Source organism: Symphalangus syndactylus, chromosome 9 (assembly GCF_028878055.3).
Source record: "Symphalangus syndactylus isolate Jambi chromosome 9, NHGRI_mSymSyn1-v2.1_pri, whole genome shotgun sequence".
Taxonomy (NCBI): domain Eukaryota; kingdom Metazoa; phylum Chordata; class Mammalia; order Primates; family Hylobatidae; genus Symphalangus; species Symphalangus syndactylus.
In genome coordinates, this window is record NC_072431.2 from 58,176,143 (window position 1) to 58,199,692 (window position 23,550).

Here is a 23,550-nt window from a genome sequence, read left to right on the forward strand (position 1 = left end):
ACTAGAAATACCATTTGACCCAGCCATCCCATTACTGGGTATATACCCAAAGGACTATAAATCATGCTGCTATACAGACACATGCACACGTATGTTTATTGCGGCACTCTTCAAATAGCAAAGACTTGGAACCAACCCAAATGTCCATCAATGGTAGACTGGATTAAGAAAATGTGGCATATATACACCATGGAATACTATGTAGCCATAAAAAATGATTAGTTCATGTCCTTTGTAGGGACATGGATGAAACTGGAAGCCATCATTCTCAGCAAACTATCGCAAGGACAAAAAACCAAACACCGCATGTTCTCACTCATAGGTGGGAATTGAACAATGAGAAGACTTGGACACAGGAAGGGGAACATCGCACACTGGGGCCTGTCGTGGGGTGGGGGTAGGGGGGAGGGATAGCATTAGGAGATATACCTAATGTAAATGATGAGTTAATGAGTGCAGCGCACCAACATGGCACATGTATACATGTGTAACAAACCTGCACGTTGTGCACATGTACCCTAGAACTGAAAGTATTATGAAAAAAAAAAAGATCTGAGGTTGATAGACAATATTATCTCATCTCAGTTACATCCACTCCTTCCTCAGACTCACTAATAAAGTGCAGGCTTTGAATAAAAAGAAGTAAAACAGAACCCCTCTGCCGTGTGTCTCAAAGCTGCAAGAGACGTCACGGGGAGTAAGAGCTAAGGTAGAGCCATGGAAAAACCTTCAGGGAATTTAGCATTTCTTGGAGATGATTCAAGCAGGTGCAAATGACCCAATGGTAAATACTTGATCTCTCTAATAAACTGAGTTTCAAAGCTGTCCAGGAGGAAGGGGAAAAAGGCTACTCGTGAGCTCTTGCTACAGAGAAGAAAGTTTGACTCTCATGTCCACAGATAACAAGCCACAATCAAGGGATCCTGTTCTGACTTTTAATACTAACTATGATTATACTTTCCTGGGAACCTACATGGAGCAAAAAGAAAGTCTTTATGATGTTCGCAAAGTCTGCATATCAAGTTTTGAACATCAGGTTGCTGATCTACCTGCGATTTGGTCTGTTCAACTGAGGCAAACCTGAGGTTCCTGAGAGTCAGCAAGAGAGCCCCTGTGTAAACCTTGCCATGCTCTGGGTGGTGCCTACACACTGTTTCAGAAAGGGTAAAACCTCAGACCTTCCTCTTGCGGAGAAGCATTTTTACTGATGGAACTAAGCTGCTCTTTGCAATCATAGGAAGCAAAAGAGTAAGCTCAAAAACAGTCACATGATGGTAGGACAAAGTGGTTCCCAAAAAAAGCAGAGGTCTGGGCCCTGGAATTCCAAGCTTTTTAAAAAATCCATGTGAATGGGTTTCATATCTATGAAGTGAAACAGAAATCAGGTCACAGGGATTGTGACTTTATAGATATAGGGGCTGGTGAGTCACTGACTGAGGAACTGGAATACTCAAGAGAAGGAGGTAACATTAAGGCAATAAATAATAACAGTAACACTGACAGCAATGATTATGTTTGTTCATCAGGTCCTTTCCTGCCTGCACTGTGAGACCCCAGATTCACAACGATTAGCTAAAAGCAGCTGAAGTCTTCATGGTCCCAATCCTGGAGTGAATACTTGATAAATGTCCTCAAACATGAGTGCTCCTGAGAGGTTCAGGCAGTAATTCTTCAACGGCACTTCATTCTTTTATGTCTATTTATTAAGTGGACCCCACTGATTTGGGGATTCTCATCCTAGGTAGAAAGGGTGACTTTTTTTTTTTGTCTTCAGCAGTGATGATGAGATTTTGCATCACTGCATCCACTCAGTCACAGAGGGTCACTGAGAGCCTATTATGGCCCTGTCTTTAGAATTTGCACAAAGACTTTTATGATTTCCCTTTCCTCTAAGCTCTGACTCTGTTTTAGGATCTGGCCCTTCTTAAACCGTCATTCACAGAGAGGTCTTGGAGGAGTCAGAGTCCTTATTTCTACAGATTGACAACTGTGCTCCAGGCTTCTTCTGGCCTCATAGAAATGAGAGCCCTTTGGCGGGGCGCGGTGGCTAACGCTTGTAATCCCAGCACTTTGGGAGGCCGGGGCGGATCATGAGGTCAGGAGATCGAGACCACGGTGAAACCCCGTCTCTACTAAAAGTAAAAAAAAAAATTAGCCAGGCGTGGTGGCGGGCGCCTGTAGTCCCAGCTACTCAGAGAGGCTGAGGCAGGAGAATGGCGTGAACCTGGGAGGCGGAGCTTGCAGTGAGCCGAGATTGCGCCACTGCACTCCAGCCTGGGCGACAGAGCGAGACTCCGTCTCAAAAAAAAAAAAAAAAAAAAAAGAAATGAGAGCCCTTTCAGCTACACCTCGGTCTCTGTTGTCAGATGATCTGGTTAATTTCAGCTATTGGGGAGGATGATTGACTCGTAAAATGATAGTGTGCAGAAGAATCACAACTTAAGGAACCAGTTTCCAGGACATTCCTCCTCTTGTGGAATCTAGCCTTCCAACTGGTGATATTCATCTGATAAGCACAGTGTCAGTGATATGGTCTGAATCTGTGCCCCTACTCATATCTCATGTTGAAATGTAACCCCGAATGCTGGAGGTGGGGCCTGATAGGAGGTGATTGGATCCTAGGGGCAGTTTCTCATGGTTTCACACCATGCCGCCTTGGGTGTTGTCCTGGTGACAATGAGTTTTTATGACATCTGGTGGCTTAAAAGTGTGTGGCAACTCCTCCCTACCCTCTCTTGCTTCTACTCCAGCCATGTAAGATCTGCCTGCTTCTCCTTCACCCTCTGCCATGATTGCAAATTTTCTGAGGCCTCCCTAGAGGGAGAAGTCGCTATGCTTCCTGTAGAGCCTGCAGAACCATGAGCCAATTAAATCTCTTTTCTTCATAAATTACCCAGCCTCAGGTATTTCTATATAGCAATGCAACAAAGGACTATATATCCAGACATGCTCATTTTTTTCAAGGTGATCAATCACCAAGCAGTCAGTTTGTTGCCTCTGTACATCGACTATCTCTGTAGGAAAACCCATTAAGGCTGCTGCTCCTAGCAGGCCTGCTTGCAACTCATCTTTGATGGGTCATGTATGGACTTCCCCAACTGGGGGTTCTGGATGTGTGAAGACCTTCCCAGTCTCATATTACTGAGGGGTGGAAGACTGGAGGAAGAAGAAAAGCTGATGAAAGAGGTCACCAGCCATCAATTCAACCATGAATCTGCTAGTCCCACAAGATTGGTCCCAGACAAGCAAATTAGGAAAATGTAGCTGAAAAGCATGGTGTGTATAAATGGATCCATACGCCTCATATGTGCTTTCAGCTGAAGGGCAGGGGCCTTCTAATGTCCACATACCTTCCTGTTGATAGCAAAAGATGCAGTATTTTACATAAGTAACAATAAAATGTTCCAGACAGTTGAATTAAGACCTTGTTTTCTCTTCTATAATGGGTAGCACTTAAGGCAGTATAGGTTCTAAACATTCTGTACAAATCCAGTGACTCTGATAATATGTGGTAAAATACAACTGAGAAATGGCCTGGAGGTAGGGTTTGGAGGACCCAGCAGAGGCAGCATATAATGCATTTGGATCTTTGCCCCAGAACAGTTAGTGGAAGTGTGTGCACCGTCTACTGAAACCAGGGTGGCCTTGGGTTTTCCCACTCCAGTTTCTTCTTTTGTTGTCACAGCCATGGCAAATCAATGACACTAATCTCTGCTTCTAAACCTTCTACATGTTACATGATCTCTCAGGCCAGGACAAACTACTGAGTTAATGTGTCACCAGCATTGGCCCCCGAGGAAAGATCTAGGTGAGTGTCTTGACTCACATGGTTCCATGTCAAGGCAGAGGCTGTGCTGGGCAAACTGTTTAGTTTCTTTCCAGCTCCCCTCTGCTTGGTAGAATAATGCCGCTTTCGGTTCCAATGAAGAAGCTAACAGAAAAGCCAGTCATCTATTGCATGTAATTGTGTTGGCCTAAGGAGGGCATGGTCTACACTACAGTTTTTGACTCCTGGGCTGCACCAGCATCGTCTAAGGCTGAGGTATTGTCTGCCCAGCTGCCCGAGTTTGTAGTGACTACCCCACAACGTGGCAGACCACACACAGAGTGACACATTTGATGTCCCTGTGTCCAGGCTTGAAGCAGATGAGATGCCAACTTGTTTGCCCTTTGAGTGACCTCCACTGTGGGGCCAGGACCCATGTATACCTCTTTGGAGTTCTACCCTGAGGGATGAGGAATATTTTCTCACTTCATACGGATCCTACCTGGATGACTTTGCTATCGTCACTGGCTCACAGTCTTGCTTACTCCCCTGCCCTGAGAGTTTAAGACAATCTGCTAAGCAGGTATATTCAAAAAGGAGTTATTAAAATAAATGGCCGGGCAGGTATATTTAAAAAGACATATGCAGTCTTGTCTTAGAGATATACATTCGTGCATTAGACTCATATTCCTGACATTATTCTAGAAAGGTGATGTTATTTTACACACATTTATTATCACAAATACTGTACTAACAGCCCTCTTTTATTATCCAGAAGGAACATGCTGGAAATAATCTATCTCCAAAAAATTCTGGTTTAAAAATGAATGAATGTAAACTATATCAATTCATTTTAAAATGTTAGACAATGGAAACCATGTTGCCACAACTCACTGAATTCCTAAGCTGTCTGTGCAAGAATTAAAATGAGGTTTATATTTTCCATTTTCAAGTCATTGTGGTTCCCTACTCTTAATAAAAGTCAAATTGAGGTAGAAGTTAATGTGACAGGTGGAGCCTCCACTACCCACAGTGGAAAATAACTCTTCTCTCCACCTGCTCTAGGATGCCAGGAATCCCACCTGTGAGAGGGTTTATCCTCCTCTACTATAACATAAAGGGGAAAAAAATGTGTAAAATCCAAATTGGCTTTCACAGCTCCTGCCTTTTCAGGCTGCTAGTAGATTCCCATTAGGTGAGAAACAAAGCTCTATATTAATCCTACCTCCCAGAGACTGGAGGAGAAAGATTAAAGCAAAGAATAAATCTTCAAAACTTCCTCCAGGTCTCCTTTGCTCTGGAGATTAATCATTGCAAGATAAACAGTTCTGTGTATGACAGGGTGAAGAAGTGAGTCATAGGAGGAAGGGGATGTTTAGGAGCATGGCACAGGAAAGAGGGAAGAGCCAGGGGACAGCTTCCCCTGAAGTCTTGGTGTTCCCTGGTGCGTTATGTAAGTGATATCCTGGGGTAGAAGTTAGGGGAGCAGGAGCCACCAGGTCCACAGGGGACAAACTTCTACACATCCCTTCCAGCAGACAGAGAACCCAGAAAACGAAGGTAATGAGACAAAAACCCAAGCTGCTCCCTCCTGCCCCCAGAATCCCCGGAACCTGGGAAGGGGATGAGGATCACACTCCCCATCTTGTTCAGCAGTTTGTAATCTGCCTTTGCTGGGTTTTCATTGATTAATATAGGTCAAATCTAAGCTAATCAGATCATTCCCGCTACCAAATGCTGTCCCTAAACCCTCCTAGTTACCAAAATGAGAAGGTGGCTGTGACAAATGCTTATTTATTTCTTCATAAATCTGCATAAGATCAATAATAACCTCTATGTGTTTGTAGCATCCAACAATTAATCTACTCCTCCTTGAACATCTCTTTTGATCTTCAAAACAGATAAGGGAGCAGGGGCCTGTGTAGCACCCCAAGTCCAAGTTAACAGAGGAGAGGAATCTGGACAGTTACTGACAGATAGAGGAGCACAGGCTGACAGCCAGGAGAAGCCAGGTTTCCACTGCCAAATTCGGGATGAGGTCCGTCGCCACTTTCCTTCCTCAACTGTCTCCTCTGAGTCTTACTTTCATCTGCATGCTGCTGTTTGCTGGGCTGTCTGCCTGGAGCTTCCTGCCCTGCACAGCAGTCTTAGGCCAAGCTGCTAAAATGTTTATGTGTTGGAGAAGGAGGCAGGGCTGCAGCTGCAGCCAGTAGCAAAGAATCGCACACACCCCTTTCCTGACTTCCTTTGAGTTCATATTCTATGAGGAATCATAAACAACTTAATGAGTGTTATCAGGGAGTCCACAGAATCTGAGTTCTTATCAGAAACTGAAGTGGAGCCATTGGCATGAAACCGATTAAATCTCCTCTTACCTGCCCTTGTTTCCATGGCTGTCCTCATTCCAGAATACCTGAAATCCATCCCCACAAGCCACACCTACAGATCTTTATCCATGCAATTCCCTCTCCCTGGAGTGTACCTGTGCCCCCTAGATGACTCCTACACATCCTTCCAAGCCCAGCCAGACAGACTCCTTCTATTAAAAGTCTTTCCTTACCAACCTCCTCACACAAATGTAACCATTTCCTCCTCTGGGTGCCTCCTATCCCCCTCACACAGTCCTATTGTCCTCTTTCCTCTCTACCACCCTTGTGGGTTTCTGTGCCTGTTTCCCGTAGAAGTGAGCTCCTCAAGGGCACAGTTTGGTATTATTTACTTTCATGACCGTGGACCCTAGCAGGGTACTGTACGCATGGTGGGTGACCAGAAATGTTGGTGGAGTTGACTTAGGTGAGATTGCTGGGCCCCTGTGTGTCATCCCCTCTGAGTCTGTGGTGATAGCAATAGACTAATGGTTGCTTGGGACTCAAATGCAGCCAGCACTGTTTCCCAACTAATGCAATTGGTCTTGTGCTGCAAAGGAAAATAATAGAAGACATGTTCTGCCACTTTAATTCCTCAGAAGGTAACATACGTGAAGAGACTTACCTGTTGAGAGTTGTACTGAATGTGTCAAGGAAGATACTGTGTATCAGAAGAACACCCAACCACCCTGTGCCTCTAACCTATTCATTCCTGTATTAAAGCATTCATCATGTATTTTAACGGCTGTGCTCCCAGTACTTAGGGTACAAAATTGACTAAGACCCAGACATTAGCTCAATTGTTTTGATTTGTAGATCCCACAGATAAATGAGAACATGCAATGTCTGTCTTTCTGTGCCTGGCTTGTTTCACCTAACATAATGACCTCCAGTTCCAGCCACGTTATTACAAAGAACAGGATCTCATGCTTTTTTCATGGCTGAATTGTGCTCCATTGTGTATAAGTGGAGTACTCTCTTTATCCATTCATCTGTTGATGGACACGTGGGTTGCTTCCAAATCTTGGCATTTGTAAATAGCGGCTATTGTAAACATGGGAATGAAGATATCGCTTCAATATATGGATTTCCTTTCTTCCAGGTTTATACCGAGCACAGGGATTTCTGGATCTTATGATAGCTCCATTTTAATATTTTGAGGAACCTCCAAACTGTTCTCTATAGTTGTTGTAATAATTTACACCAACAGTGTACAAGAATTCCCTTTTCTCCACATTCTCGCTGACATTTGTTATTGCCTGTCTTTTGGATTAAAGCCATTTTAGCTGGGGAGAGATGATATTGTAGTTTTGATTTGCATTTCTCTAATGATCAATGATGTTGAGCACATTTTCATTTGCCTATGTGGCATTTGTATTTCTTCTTTTGAGAAATGTCTGTATAAATCTTTTGCCCATTTTTTGATTATTAGGATTATTAAATTTTTTCCAAAGAGTTGTTTGTGCTCTGTGTATATTCTGGATGGTTAATCTGTTGTTGGAGTGTTTGAAAATATTTTCTCCCATTCTGTGGTTTGCATCTTCACTTTGTTGATTGCTTTCTTTGCAGCACAGAAACTTTTTTTTTTTTTTTTTAGGTGGTTTTTTTTTTTTTTTTTATTATACTTTAGGGTTTTAGGGTACATGTGCACAATGTGCAGGTTTGTTACATATGTATCCATGTGCCATGTTGATTTCCTGCACCCATTAACTCGTCATTTAGCATTAGGTGTATCTCCTAATGCTGTCCCTCCCCCCTCCCCCCACCCCACAACAGTCCCCGGAGCGTGATGTTCCCCTTCCTGTGTCCATGAGTTCTCATTGTTCAATTCCCACCTATGAGTGAGAACATGCGGTGTTTGGTTTTTTGTCCTTGCGATAGTTTACTGAGAATGATGTTTTCCAGTTTCATCCATGTCCCCACAAAGGACACGAACTCATCATTTTTTATGGCTGCATAGTATTCCATGGTGTATATGTGCCACATTTTCTTAATCCAGTCTATCGTTGTTGGACATTTGGGTTGGTTCCAACTCTTTGCTATTGTGAATAGTGCCGCAATAAACATACGTGTGCATGGCAGCACAGAAACTTTTTAACTTGATGTGATTCCATTTGTCCATTTTTGCATTGGTTGCCTGTGCTTGTGGGGTATTACTTCAGCATTTTTTGTTCAGACCAATGTCCTGAAGAGTTTCCACAATGTTTCCTGTAGTCGTTTCATTGTTTGAGGTCTTAGATTTCAGTCTTTTTTTTTTTTTTTGCCAGAGTCTCACTGTGTTGCCCAGGCTGGGGTGCATTGGTATGATCTTGGCTCACTGCCACCTCTGCCTCGTGGGCCCAAGTGATTCTCCCACCTCAGCCTCCTGAGTAGCTGGGACTACAGGCATGCCTGTGTTGCCCAGGCTGGGGTGCATTGGTATGATGTTGGCTCACTGCCACCTCTGCCTCGTGGGCCCAAGTGATTCTCCCACCTCAGCCTCCTGAGTAGCTGGGACTACAGGCATGCATCACCATGCCCAGCTAACTTTTGTATTTTTAGGTAGAGATGGGGTTTCACCTTGTTGGCCAGGCTGGTCTTGAACTCCTGACCTCAAGTGATCTGTCTGCCTCGGCCTCTCAAAGTGCTGGGATCAGAGGCATGAGCCACCGTGTTTGGCCAGATTTCAGTCTTTCATCCACCTCGATTTGATTTTTGTGTGTGGTGAGATATAGGGGTCTAGTTTCATTCTTCTGCATATCGATATCCAGCTTTCCCAGCACCAGAGAAGACCCTCTTTTCCCCGGTGTATGTTCTTGACAACATTGTCGAAAATGAGTTCACTCCAGGTGTGTGGATTTGTTTCTGGGTGCTCTATTCTATTTCATTGGTCAATGTGTCTGTTTTTATACAAATACCATATTGTTTTGGTTATCATACCCCTGTAGTATAATTTGAAGTCAGGTAATAAGATTTCTCCAGTTCTGTTCTTTTTGCTGAAGATAGCTTTGGCTATTCTGGGTATTTTGTGGTTCTATAGAAATGTTAGAATTTTTTCCTCTATTTCTTTGAAGAATGTCATTGGTATTTTGAGGGATTGCCTTGAATCTGTACATTGCTTTGGGTAGTGTGGACAGTTTTAACAATATTGATTCTTACAATATGTGAACATGGAATATCCTTCTGTTTTTGTGTCTTCTTCAATTTCCTTCATCAGTGTTTTACAGTATTCATTATAGAGATCTCTCTCTTCTTTGATTAAGTTAATTCCTAGGTATTTAGTTTTATTTGTGGTATTGTAAATAGGATTACTTTTTTATTTTTGCCAAATTGTTCACTATTGGCATATAGAAATGTGACTAATTTTTGTATGTTGATTTTGTATCCTGCAACTGCAACTTTACTGAATATGTTTATCAGTACTAATAGTTCTTTGGTGGAGTCTTTAGGTTTTTGCAAATATCATTTGAAAATAATTTGGAGTTATCATTTGGAAGTCTTTTTCAAATATAATTTCCAAACATTACTTGGAAATCATTTGAACATTTTCTTGCTTCCTGGCACAAAATGTGTCCTAGGCTTGTCTTGAACATTCTTAACCCTGGTCCTGGAATCAGGCATTTCTCTAAAGAGCTCTGGTTCCTTTCCGTGGAATATGGTATTCATAAGCCAAGATCTGGGCACTAAGTGTGCTCATTGCTATTGAAATGTCATTGTTACCTAGACCTACTAGTGAAGAGAAGTAGGAAATTTATGGGTTTTTTTTGTACACACATGCAAACACATATACACATTTCATCTATCTATATAACTATCTGTCATATATCTGTTATGTATCACCTATCTACCCATCTATCTATCTAGAAGGGTATGAGTATACACGAATATATCCATTCCAATCTAATTTCATAGGATTCATGCTAGTTTTCTCCCTTTCTGAGTCCATGACTCTGTTCTTCAAAGATGAGAAGCCTGGCTTCCATCATCCTTAATATATTTACTTCTTTGATAAATCCCCTTTATGTAACCCAACCTCACCCATCCCTTCCCACTCATGGATGCCCTCCTGACCTCACGTGGGTTCTCCATGCCATATTTAGGCTCTGGCTGCTCTTGTAGGCCACACCTCTCTGTGGACCCCTTCTCTGCTTGCTTGGACTCTCACACCCAGGCAGGCTGTTTCCACATGAACACCCACTTTGTCCTCATCCTACTTGGTCTCTGACTTGGAACCACCATGACTCTCTTTACTACCTTAATGTGTGGCCACCATCTGGCTGCCACCCACCTAATGGCTCTAGGACTAAATTATTCAGAAAGGGAAAATAAAGGAAGAAATAGGAAAAGAAAAGAAATGAGTACTTTTAGCCTTGTTGCCCAATCAATTGACCAATCAACTGTTTTTTTATTAAGTGTTCTTTGCATTCAGACAGTTGGGAGTTGAGGATGGAATGCAAGAGTGTAAGAAAACATATTTCCTGTCTCCCAGAAATATCAGGGGAGATGGGCTGAAAACATTAAATGAAAACTAATAATATAATACTGGCTTCAGTTGTATGTTACAAAATATATGTCCTACAAAAAGGCATAATTTTTTTTTTTTAGATGCAGTCTCACTCTGTCACTCAGGCTGGAGTTCAATGGCATGATCTTGGCTCACTGCAGCCTCCACCTCCCAGGTTCAAGCAATTCCCCTGCCTCAGCCTCCTGGGTAGCTGAGATTACAGGCACGTGCCACCACACCTAGCAAATTTTTGTATTTTTAGTAGAAATGGGGCTTCACCATGTTGGTCAGGCTGGTCTTGAACTCTTGGCCTCAGACGATCTGCCCGCCTTGGCCTCCCAAAGTGTTGGGATTACAGGCATGAGCCACTGTGTCTCATCAAAAATGTCATAATTAAACTATGAATATTCTTTATAAACAATGGGCAAAGTCATGGTGGGTTAACTCTCACCTGTGTTAATAATCAAATTGGGCTGGGCACGGTGGCTCATGCCTGTAATCCCAGCACTTTGGGAGGCCCAGGCGGGTGGATCATAAGGTCAGGAGATCAAGAGCATCCTGGCTAACACAGTGAAACCCCGTCTCTACTAAAAATAGAAAAATTAGCCAGGCGTGGTGGCAGGTGCCTGTAATCCCAGCTACTCAGGAGGCTGAGGCAGGAGAATGGCGTGAACCTGGGAGGCAGAGCTTGCAGTGAGCCAAGATCGCACCACTGCACTCCAGTTCCCACACCAACAGTGATTACAATGATCAAAATACTTAGTTGTTGGTTCTCAGTCATTCAGTTCTATAGATTTCTCCTTAATGTGCAGGAAAGCATCCAATAATACTTTTGTAAAGAGGTTTTATTGATTTGCTTAATATAAAACTTACTATAGAATACTCCAGATGTAACATATGATATAAATGTCACTGTTACAGCCATCAAAATAATTCCTATTTTCATTAATGATCGTGGTTGAAATTGTTGAGAAATGTTTATTATATTATCAGAGCTCAGGAGGAGTTAATGGTGCTAACTGGGGGTGGTGGAGATAGTCCTATGAGAAGGAGAGGAGCCAAATCTACTTCCCCAGCACTGATTTGCTCACCTCCTCTATATTACCAAGTATAACACTCTACACAGACCATGAGAGAGCACAATGCCTGTACAGAATCCCCAGTTATTTATTCAGTATATTGGATGAAGCCCGTCTTCATTTCAGGGTTCTATTCACAAAGTAATTTGAGGTCTCTAGTGTTCTGGCACACAGCTTTCTTGAAGAGCAAAGCAGAAGTCCTTAGGGAAATCAGGCTCCATTTACAGTCTCATCCCTTGACTCAGCCATTAGAACAATGGGTTTTTCTGTTCGAAGAAGTCCTCCAAAGTGTAATTTCAGGGGGATCTGCAACAGTTAAACGAGCATATTGAGAAGCATTAAATAAAGCAAAGCTAGAAAGTATAGCATCAAAGTAAAAAAAAAATTACTGACAATAATGCTTTGTAAACATATAAAAACTACTTTCAGCACTATAAATCTTAGATTCTTTATACTTACTCTATAAGGTATGTGAAGATTGGATAGTGACAGCATTCATCATCTATCATTTAACAAAATATTCATGGAGCACCTATTCTGTGCAAGGGTTGACCTGAGACAAATTCATGGAAACCCGTGTTCTTTTTTGATTTAAATTTTAAGTAAAATGGATGAGTTTTTAAAATTTAAATGAGATTATTAGGTATAATGGTAAACTATTTTTAAAGCATCTTATGAAGTTAATTTTGTGTGTGTTGAAACTTGCAAGGTAATCCTGAGTAGCTATTGTACATTTTAATTATATGGACAGTCTTCAACTTCCAGAGTCCAGTAATTCCTCCCAGTTGAACCCATCCAGTGTAAAGATGGGAAGACACCTTCAGGAAGCATTATCGTTTTATTTCTTAACATCTTCTCTTGGTTTCCAAGGGTAGGGCAAGTGGGGAACCTCTCAATTCCTACAGTGTTTTGACTCAACTTTTCTTATTGAGACACTCCTTCAGTGTTGAGGGGACACAATAGAGTGATATTCTGATCTCCATGGAGTGATGGGCAAGAAAATTGCCATGGAGATCCAGAAGTGCCAGCTTGGGACTTCCAAGGGAGTACCTTCCCCATCCTAGGTGTGCCAGAGGACCGCCTTCTCTCAGGGCTGAGTCTCCTATCTGAGCACACATACAGGATAGCTACATAGCTGGCCTAAAGCCACAAATAATGTGGAATATGAAAATAATATGGAAACCATCTCTATCTTCTTCCTCTTCTATGTAGAAAGCCTGCTTAAGGTGTGGAGTTGCTTAATAAATACATGAGACCTAGAAATAAGATTTATAGGGTCTTGCTTAATATGAATCAATGACATCTGTTCTTTAACTTCTTCAGAGAAAAGTTTCCAAATCTTTCTATAAATATAACACCTTATTATTTAAAAGTTTTCAAAAGGCATGAATATATTTTCCCTGCAGACAGACAGACATGCATGTGCACATGTTCAAGCACACACCCATGCAAATACATGAATGTCATTTGCTAAATGTTCACATTTAAAAACTTAATATTTGTATGCAAGCCAATCGATGGCATATCACTCCTTAAACATTTACCAAATGACCAAATGCTTGAGTTAGATGAGGTCACTTGCAAGGCACCACTGGGATATTTTAAATGGAATAAAATGAGAGGATATTGTTAATGGAGGGGGGAAGACATTCTTAGATAAATAGAATATATAGAAAACAAAACTCAATGATTTAATGGCAAATTATGAAATTATATGATAATAGCCTCCAGTAACTAATAACAGAGCAGAGGAGTAAATGAGCCCTGGACTAGGTCAAGAAGACACCTTGGAGGGGCTTGGGAATTGAACTAGGACTTGAAAGATAAGAACAGAATGAGAAGAAAGGAAAGAAAATTAGTAGAGTTATGATTGAGTTGAAAAGGAGCCCAGTTGGATGGAGCTAGGCACCTGGAAGGTGAGGTCAGTAAGGATGGCCTTGGACTGTGGTAGTCCTTCATATCCAATAGAACTACCTTAAATTAGTCATTTTCCACCTTGGCTTCACATGAGAAGCAATGGGGGAGCTTTTAAAGCCACACTCTGGGCAAATTAGTTTAGAATTTCCGAGATGTTCCAGGCATCATGAATTTTTAAAGCTCCCTGGTGATTCCAATGTACAACTAGTTGTTGGGAGCCACTGTCATGAGAAAGCTTCAACAAGTTCTGGGAAGGAAAAGCATCATTCAAAAGTCAAAACAAGATAATAATTGCACCTCATGATTGTGTGAAATACTTCCCCATCTTTCCAATCGACTTGAAACTGAATTTAACTTTGCTCAAGTTCAAGGAGACTGCAGATAATCATGTCATGCTAATCTACATTGACATTGCATGATGTTTTTAATGCTACAGCTTCTGAACTCCAGAACTGAAGCACCCTTAAAGATCATAGATGGGTCCAAATAGATTCCTTGGCCCATAGAACAAATGATTAAAAGATTGAGCGAGTGTATTCTTTTTTAAATATATATACCCTTCAGTTAAAATAATTCTTAATAAAACATTATTAATGCAGAAAATTGACTGACCTGTGTTTCTTTACAAGGTTTGAAGGAGAAGTTCTGAAGGACTCTGATTAGAGCAAGTTTCATGTTCACGAGAGCAAACCTCATGCCAATGCAGTTTCTGGGTCCAGTTCCAAAGGGTGTGTATATGTAAGGATCTATGTTGTCCTTGTTCTTCTTACTGAACCTGGTTCCATATTGGTAGATATTTTAAAAGTTAAAGACATAATACCTCTAAGAGTTACATGTTAGGGTTTCTTACTTAGGGCCCACCCCTCTACTAGTAGTACACAGGATGCTTTTGTGGGCTAGTCATTGAAATCCTGCTATGCCTATTTTACTATAAGAATTGTAAGGTACAGATCCTTTCTACTCTCCTTACACTATAGGAGCTTTCAGTCTTGTTGAGATGAGATAAATAGTGTTGCAAAGAATATTTATTTCTAAACACTCAAATTATATTCAGGGTGGCGATGTGTTCACAATACAAAAGGCACATAAGTGATGAGACTGACTGGCAGAAAAGTAGATTCCTGCTTCAAGTCACACTTAATGTTGGTCATGAGGAAGGAGAAGAAGAAATTGTCTTGCACTACTTCAAAATTGTTATTTTGTACTTTCCTTCTCCTCTCCTCTCTTATTTTTCTAATTCTCCTCCTTCTCCTCCCTACCTTGTCTGACCCCTCCTCTCCTCCTTCTCCTCCTTCTTCTAATCTCCCATCTCTCCCTCTTTCTCCCCCACACCTCCATAGAATAGTTTAAGTCAGATAATTTACACAGGCATATGATGCTACTGTATTGATGGAAAGCGGTATCATCACTGCTTTCTTTGTCTATCTGTTCCACTAACCTATAAATTCTTTGAAGATTAGACCCATGTTTTTTATTCAAATTTGATTCCTGAAGATTTGATTATATTAAGGAAAAAATATTCATTTGTGGACATAATAGCATTGTGATCATGTGTTTTTAAAAGAGTCCTTATATTTTTGACACTTATGCCCCATAAGGACATAATTGAGGACCCTCATCTTAAGTTGCTGGCACTGTGGCTGGCTATAGTTTTCTTTTATCTAGTCTGTGGTTTGTAAAGTGTGACAATGATCAATTTCACGACAAAAAAACTTAAACATAAAAAGACAAGCAAATGATTGTACAAGTCCATGACTGTCCTGTAGATTAAGAGAGGCAAAATATGCTTGAACCAGGCTGGTTCAGGGAAGGCTCCTTTCCCAGGGCCCTTGTACCTTTCAGGGAGGAACTTCTCAGGCTCTGTCCAGTACTTTGGGTCATGATGAAGAACATAGCTTGGAATCATCACCACCACCCCTTTGGGAATGAACATCCCATTGATCTCAACATCTTTTTTGCAGACCCTCTCAAGTCTCATAGCAACTGGGAATAATCTGAGCGTTTCATTCACCACCATGTCAAGATACTCCATCTGTAGCACAGTATCATAGGTGGGTGGTGCCTGGAAAGAAAGAAACAGATTTGGATAAATTGAGATTTTTGAATTAACTTTTAACTCAGTCCATGTAGTACTGTTGAACTGTTAGAAGCTCCAGAGAACAACTCATACTGGCCAAGGATTGTAGCATTCATAAAGTGTTTTAATAACTGTCATGCCCATTGATGTGCTCAATGGCCCACTAAGATGTGTGGAGGAGTTATGAAAGCGGGAGACATTTGGGATGGCTCTCACCCCAAGGACTGAAATCCTTAGCATAACCATGTAGTGGTTTTTCTCTCTCATGGAAGCAAACATGAATAGGCTATGACCACTAGCACCAAATAAAATATGACAAAGTGATTTTCACCATTCAAAAAAGAGGTTACATGTCTGTAACCAAGAAAGTGAAAACAGATAGAAAAAGCGAATTCTCTGTGCGACAAGGATTATTTGCCAAAGTTCTGGTTCATAACTTTTTTTATTTTATATACAAACAAAAACAGTTACAAAGCAGGATTTGTATTATATATGTGTGTTTGTGTGTGTGTGTGTGTGTATATATATGCATATACACACAAAAGCAGGGCTTTTGTTATATACATAAAATGTGGAGAGAAACACTATATTATATAAAATCTCTATCAATAATTTGAGGAAAAACTAGTCCCTTTCTATCCCAAATATGACAAAAGAAGGTTCTGGTTGGATGTTACCAGAGCACGTGATTTCAGTGCCAGGCAAAGTTTTGAAGAGGATAGAACCCCACACAGCCCTGTCCTCACTTGCTGAAACAGTCTCCTAGTTGTTGCTTCAGGGCTGGACTGTAATCTCTGAAGAACATCCCTTTGTGTTCACCTCACTGCCACACGAAGACCAGCCCCAAAGCCGTGTCTCTTTATACCACAAAGAATCCGAGTTTTGGCAGAGGTCTGAAAACAGTGTGGTTGATATGCACCTAGTACTTGGTGTTATATTTGGAAGGCAATATTATACAGTTTAAGAGTTTAGCTCAGAAGTCAGATACCCTGGTTCCTAGCTTGGCTTCTTCACCAGTGGTTACCTGACTGAAACATGAGACACGTGTGGGGCAGAGCTGAGTCAACCTGCACAGCGCACCCAGGGCCAGGCTCCGTCAGACCACAGCCAGACCAGAGGAAGTCCTGCCAATATCAGCAGAGCTCACTATCAATATGTGTGAGCAATATGCATATTGTTAAATGCCATGGAGGTTTTTGGATTTTTTTTACTTAGCATTATTGTGGTAACAGAAAGCAGATGAACCAGGGAGAGGACTGCTTTGCAAAGATCTTATACTTCTGTCAATAGCAACCATTCCCTATGCTTCCTCCTTTTTATTTTTAGAGCCTTACTACATATTGTGAGTGAAACAATCATGATTGTGCTTTTTATAAAAATTCTCCTGGGAAGTGGTGAGGAGGCATCTTTGCTAAGCCTTCACCTCCTCCCTCCTTCTCCATGTACTGTCCACTCACCTTATTGGGTAAAACTGTATCAATTTCCTTCTGCAGTTTCTGCTGGACATCAGGGTGAGTGGCCAGTTCGTACACAATGAAGGAGAGAACACTGCTCGTGGTTTCATAGCCAGCAAAAATAAAGATAATTGATTGGGCCACGAGCTCCAGTTCAGACAGAGCTGAAAGGAGAGAAAAGACATTTTAGGTAAATCATATCAATGTAGGGCATCACAGTTTATATGAAGAGAAATCAAAGTGAAACTTTCAAATCCCTAAGGGAAAAAATAGAAAAGCAATTCAGAGGCACACTGGGGGTGGTTTCACTCTGATGTGTGTCTTACAGAGCCAGAACAAGGCAAATCATTTTAATCCAGTTTTCCCCAAGGTCTTCAAGAACGTAGGCCATCCACTCCTCCTCATGCCATCCCTGCCACCTTCACAGCTGGGTAATTTCCAGAGAAAGCATTTCTGCATAACATGCTCAGTATCATTGTGTGCTCCTTGAATGATCCTAAAAGTACTTTATTGTAAATTAATATGGGGTAGTCTTCTCTCTCAAGAAAAATGTAATTCATTTTAGCTACAATATACCTTGACAAACTTTGAGAGAATTTGCAACATTAATGGTTAGATGTAGGGAAAATTAAAGGACCTTTCCATTAGATATGTTTGAGGGAACTTAAGAGACCAATATTGGAATACAGACCACCTCTTGCTACTCAAAGTGTGGTCCGTGGGTCATAAGCATCTGTGACCTTATTAGAAATGCAAAGGCTGGGCATGGTGGTACACACCTGTAATCCCAGCACTTTGGGAGGCCAAGGTGGGTGGATTACCCGAGGTCAGGAGTTCAAGACCAGCCTAACCAACATGGAGAAACCCCTCCTCTACTAAAAATACAAAATTACCCAGGCATGGTGGCGCATGCCTGTAATCCCAGCTACTTAGGAGGCTGAGGCAGAATAATCACTTGAATCTAGGAGGCTGAGGTTGTGGTGAGCCAAGATCATGCCATTGCACTCCAGCCTGGGCAACAAGAGCAAAAACGCCGTCTCAAAATGAAACAACAAGAACAACAAAAACAGAAATGCAAAATCTCAAACCCCACCACTGAACTACTGATTCAAAATCTGAATTTCACAAGATGCGATAATTTGTGTGCATAGCCCAGGTTGAGAAGTGTGGATTATATCTTTGAGATGTACCAGGTGATAGACCTAGGCTATAGGTCTCAGAATTGACTATCTCAGGATGTACAGCAACTGAAGATGGACAAAAAGCTAGATGAGTGGTGATTGATTACAGTCTGATGAATGACATTAAAATAGTATAAGCTCTTGTGATTCCAAGTTGGCCCCCTCTTGATTTTTTTCCTGAGAGAAGCTCAGGATGGCCCATCACTGGTCTGTTTGATCAGGACTGGATTAGGACATTTAGAGACCTGGAACACAGAAATAAATATAGTGCCTGTTCCAACCATGCAATTCACCACCAAAATCAATATGAAGGGAGCGTGAGAAATGACAACAGAGCTGTGATTTACCAGTGAAGGTTTCTGTGATGCAGTTGTGGGTAAATTCAACTATCTAATAATTGTATTCTGTTACCATGAACCTGAGGATACTGATGTGAAACTGAACTATAATCTCAAAGTTTAGAGCTCTGCTGTCCAATATGGTAGCCACTATCCACTAGTGGCTATTTAAAATCAAATTTTATTCAGTTAAACTTAAATACAATTTAAAATTTTTCATCAGTGGCACTAGCCACATGTGCAGTGCTCAATAGCTATATGTGTCTAGTGATTTCTAGATGAAACACTAAAACAATAGGCTATTTCCTTTATCACAGCAAGTTGTATTGGGATAGACAGAGAGATGATAGCTAGATAATCAATAAGTAGATAAGTAGATGATAGATGGATAGATGATAGATAGATAGATAGATAGATAGATGATAGATAGATAGATAGATGATAGATAGATAGACAGACAGAAATAGATGTAGACATGAACATATTTAAAGCTGTATGCTAAAGTCAGCCTACTCCTGCTCTCTAGAACCAATGATTAAATATTCAGGAATTTTGTGAGATGACTGCCAAATCTTGGTGGCTTGAAATTGAACATGGCCATCATTTTGCCACTGTCATAGTAACAATGAATTCCGTAAAAATCGTACATGGGTTGTAAAACTGGTAGGTAAAGATTGAAGACAAAGAGGATATTTACAATGTTGCAAATCTCAGAGGTTTTCCCAAAAGTTACCTATCCATTGCAAAGGAAAAAATAACTTCGTAGTTAATTAACCTGGTGAACACACTTTCACCAAAAATTGCCAGTTAAAATCACCCTTATTTGGACAGCATGCCTCCTGATTAGATGTTAGATGCATTAAGTTGCTGCAAAAGTAATTGCGGTTTTTGCCATTGAAAGTAATCACAAAAATCGCAATTATTTTTGCAGAAACCTAATAAATTTCCAGGAAGAAATGTTAATTCTGTGGCTCTGGAGGAGGCTGAGAACTGGCATTTGATCTTATTTAGGTGATCCACAGACCGCTGACTCTTCCTGGCATGCCAGTTTTCCTTAGGGTTGCCCTTTAAGCTTAGAACATGGCCACCTATGCCTGCATGCCTCTAGAAAGTGCCTCCAGCTTCCATTTATAACATCCAAACCTGTGTCGTTCTGCTATGTGGCAGAAATTATCATCTTCCTGGAATACTTCATGCACATTTTCAAAACAAAACCCTCCCTCTGAGTGCCCCACCAGTAGCCCTCAGAAGCACTCTTTGGTTACCTTTGTGGGACTCAGTGTCTTTCGAATTCTGAGAGTCAATCAACAGCTGAAGGAAATCCACTCGGTGCTAGAAGCAAAAAGAGAAATTTTATTGACAGAAAGTGACTCATGAAGTCAGAAGTTAATCAGAAGTGCAGTCCTCAACCTCCCTTCTGAGAATATAGCCCCGTGGAGACCAGAAATCTGACGGGTGTTGCCTGAGTCACCAGTGAGAAAGAATATCCATCTAAATCCTTGGAAAGCAGGATGTTTTCCTGAAACAAATCTGGCTAAAATGTTCAATTGCTGTTTGGTCTTTTCCCTGGTCCTAACTGCGTACCCGTGAAGAAGTCCTGGACCTTTTATTCTTCTGTCTTCTTCTTCATCAATGTCCACACAGATTATTCTCCTGACATTTCCAGAACTTATCAGCAGCTTTGGTGGGGGCACCTTCAAATATTGCAACATTCCCCAAATCTATACAATCTTCAGTGACACCTGGGTTACCCCTTCTTGCCTCCCTGACCTGCAGATGTCTTTCACCTGGACTCTAGGGCTCATGAAGGCAAAGCTGAGTTAGCCAGCCTTGCAGCCTCAATTCCCAGAGACCTCTGATCACTCGAGGCTGTCAGAGGGCTCAAATGTAACACACACTACACTTCAGCAGGTGGCCTGATAGGGCCTTTCATTGGAGAATGTGTAAAATAACAGGCTTGTACTTGAAATGACTCTTTACCAATCTATGATGTACAGAAAGCATAATACCAATAAAATGTATTTCCAAACAATAATGTTTATCCTTTGACAATTTATTGAAGGGAAGTGATGTGATAAAGTTTTACCTGAATAATATTTATGCCATGGCATACTAATTGTGCCTCATATCAAATTTTAAGTGCTCTCTCTGACTCATTCTCATATCTCCTTCCCCAAACTCCAATTTCTGCATTCCTACCAAATAAATTATCTTGCTCTAAACATAAAGTACTCTTTATGTTAAAATCTTTCTCTAAAAACATACAGGGAAGTGCACCAATCATATGTATATTATCTAAACAATTATGAAAACTAAACATCCTCCTATAACTACAACCACATTTTACCTTTTGTGTCTCTTTGAGGCGAACTTCTTTTATCTGTTTTACAGATTTTGTTAGAAAACTTGTAACTTTTCTTGGAAACACAGTGATATTTAATGCTTCAAGAATTGGGGTAAGGAATGGAAAGATTTCTGTAGGAAAAAAAAAAAACCAACAGTAAATCAAACCATTGTGAATGTGCAAAATTTACCTGGAGCAATTCTACTTTTCTCTACCAATCAGAAGAGTAAAACACATCACTGTTCTCAACTGGAAGCCATTCCTTCTGTGACTTTTGCCCCTCTTCCAGGCCAGTGGTTGAGCAAGGGCAGGTCTGTGCATAGGGACCACCACTACAGCAGTGAGATCAGCAGCCCCTTGTGCATCTTTCGAATGATGAAAGGAACAAAATTCAATGCCCTAATCTCTTTGCCTTTATGTATTGGACTAGGGTCTCTTAAGATAACCCAAATCATATTTTGCTGCTTAAATTAATCATGCTGTTCAAGAAATAGCAGGTAGTCAAGGTAGAAATAACACAGTGTATCTCTGTCACCTATCATGGGATAAAGCTAAAATCAATAAGGTAACGAAAATTGGGAAACTCACACATATGTGGAAGTTAAATAATAAACTTTTAAGTAACCAATGAGTCAAAATAGAAATTAAAAGGGCAAATAGAAACTGTTTTGAGCTGAACAAAAATTAAGATGTGATAGGCCAGAATCTCATGGTATTTAGCAAAGAAGTGCCCACAGGGAAATTTATAGTTGTAATGTCTAAATTTAGAGGAACAAAAAACCACAAATCAATAATCTACATTCATACCACAGCACAGTAAATGAAGAAGGGCAAACTAAGCCTGAAGCCAGCAGAAGAAAGAAAATAATACAGACTAAAGTACAAATTCATGAACTAGAGAATTTTAAAAACCCTGACAAATTAATATCATTTCTATGAAGTGACCAGAATAGGCAAATCTATAGATGCAGAAAGTTGACTAGTGGTTGCATATGACGACAGGGTTTGTGGCAGGGGGCTGATAGCTAAACTTGTATGAGGTCTCTAGAATGACAGAAATATTTTAAAGTTTACAATGGTGATGGTCATACATATCTTCAAATGTACTACAAACCATTAAACTGTACATTTTAAGTGGATGAATTACATGGTGATTTACATCTCAATAAGGGAGTTATTTTTAAGAGAGAGAGAGAAAAAAGGAAATAGTAGTCCACATACTTATTGAGAGAGTGAATGGATCTAATGAATTAAATCTTAAAAGCTTCTTGGTGTTTTCCACAAAGGGGTCTTGTGGATTGTTGAGAGAGTCGATGTTCACTCCAAATGATGTGCTAGTGATCACATCCATGCTGTAGGCCCCAAAGACGCTGAGTGGAAAAAGACATGGAAAATTAAAATCAGCACCTCTTTACCATCCTTCCTCTATGCGTGCAACAGGAAACCCACGTGTCCAGTCAAGACAAAGAGCCGCAGACTTTCAGAACAATCTACTGGATCATCTCCCATCACACTCCCTCAGAAGGTGGTTAACAGGTGTCAGTGACACAGCTGGCTCTCCGCTGGGGGTGATGGAGACACTCAACTGAATTAGACTTACCTCTGAGGTCAAGGAGCCCAGTCATAGAAAGGCAGAGATCCACTATCAGACAACTGCAGTAGCATGTGTTAATTGTGGATGATACAAGATGGGTAAGCACTGTGCTTCAGCAGAACAAGAGTAGAAAAATTCACTCTTCCTAAGGGGCTCAAGACAGGTGACATTGACTGACTACAGACTCTATGCCCAGAGCTGATTCCTCTTCAACACTTTATAAAGCAACAGTATCCTGTTCTGAGCTCCTAAAAATATCATCCTTATTCTCTATACTCCCTGCTCAAGCTTTGGAAAATTCCACTATCCCCCGCTGTGGTGAGCTGAGGTTGCCCTGATGGCAGAATTATTTTTGTAAAATATAATGACCAGTGATGTCCTGGTTAAAAAACAATCTCTCAAAATTTGGTTTGGAAATTTCTATAGTGAGTGACCACATATCCCTGGTCGGCCCAGGACAGGCTCAGATTACACCTGTTGTTCCTGCATAAGTGTAGACAGCAAATAATAGGCTTGCCCTACCTATAGCATTTTTACCACCCTCTCTCTTTGAGACTGGAGGAAAAAGAAATGGTAGGAATGTTTAATATTTGGTATTCTGCTGATATCCTCAGAAAAAAACATGAAATGATCAAAGTTATCCTAAGTTCTCCAGTATAACTTTCCCACCCTTCTCACTGCCAACCAACAGATACCAAGTGCCTTCTCCTTCCACCATCCCATACACTCCATGCTTAAAACTTTGATACAATCACACTTTTTCCCCCTAAAGGATATATTTAGTTTTCCAGAATATCCAAGGTGACAATTTAACGGATATGTAAACCCTGGCCCCTGTGCACAGGGGAGAAGATCCTTTTCCTCCAGCTGCCCCACCTCCTCATCGGAGCTGCCCCACCTTGGGTGACCCATTGAAGTTGCATTACCACAGCCTTCCTTTTGTCTGGTCAC

At 41.0% G+C, this 23,550-nt stretch overlaps 1 protein-coding gene across 4 annotated transcripts in view; it reads right to left on the reverse strand.

Moving 5' to 3' along the window:
• Positions 1-454: 454 nt before the first annotated feature.
• The window catches only part of CYP3A7 (cytochrome P450 family 3 subfamily A member 7), a 70,095-nt gene continuing 46,999 nt past the window's right edge, over positions 455-23,550 (reverse strand). For 3 of the 4 annotated variants that reach the window (XM_055292446.2, XM_055292445.2, XM_055292444.2), the window contains 7 exons: positions 22,227-22,375; positions 21,009-21,136; positions 19,927-19,993; positions 17,146-17,306; positions 15,447-15,673; positions 14,224-14,386; positions 11,236-12,000 (listed from right to left, as the gene is read on the reverse strand). In XM_055292446.2, the coding sequence (XP_055148421.1) occupies positions 11,905-12,000; positions 14,224-14,386; positions 15,447-15,673; positions 17,146-17,306; positions 19,927-19,993; positions 21,009-21,136; positions 22,227-22,375 (991 nt within the window). In that variant the 3' untranslated portion in view covers positions 11,236-11,904. Of the gene's footprint in view, positions 1,371-11,235; positions 12,001-14,223; positions 14,387-15,446; positions 15,674-17,145; positions 17,307-19,926; positions 19,994-21,008; positions 21,137-22,226; positions 22,376-23,550 lie in introns of those variants that run through there. The other variant, XM_055292443.2, reaches the window with a different exon arrangement.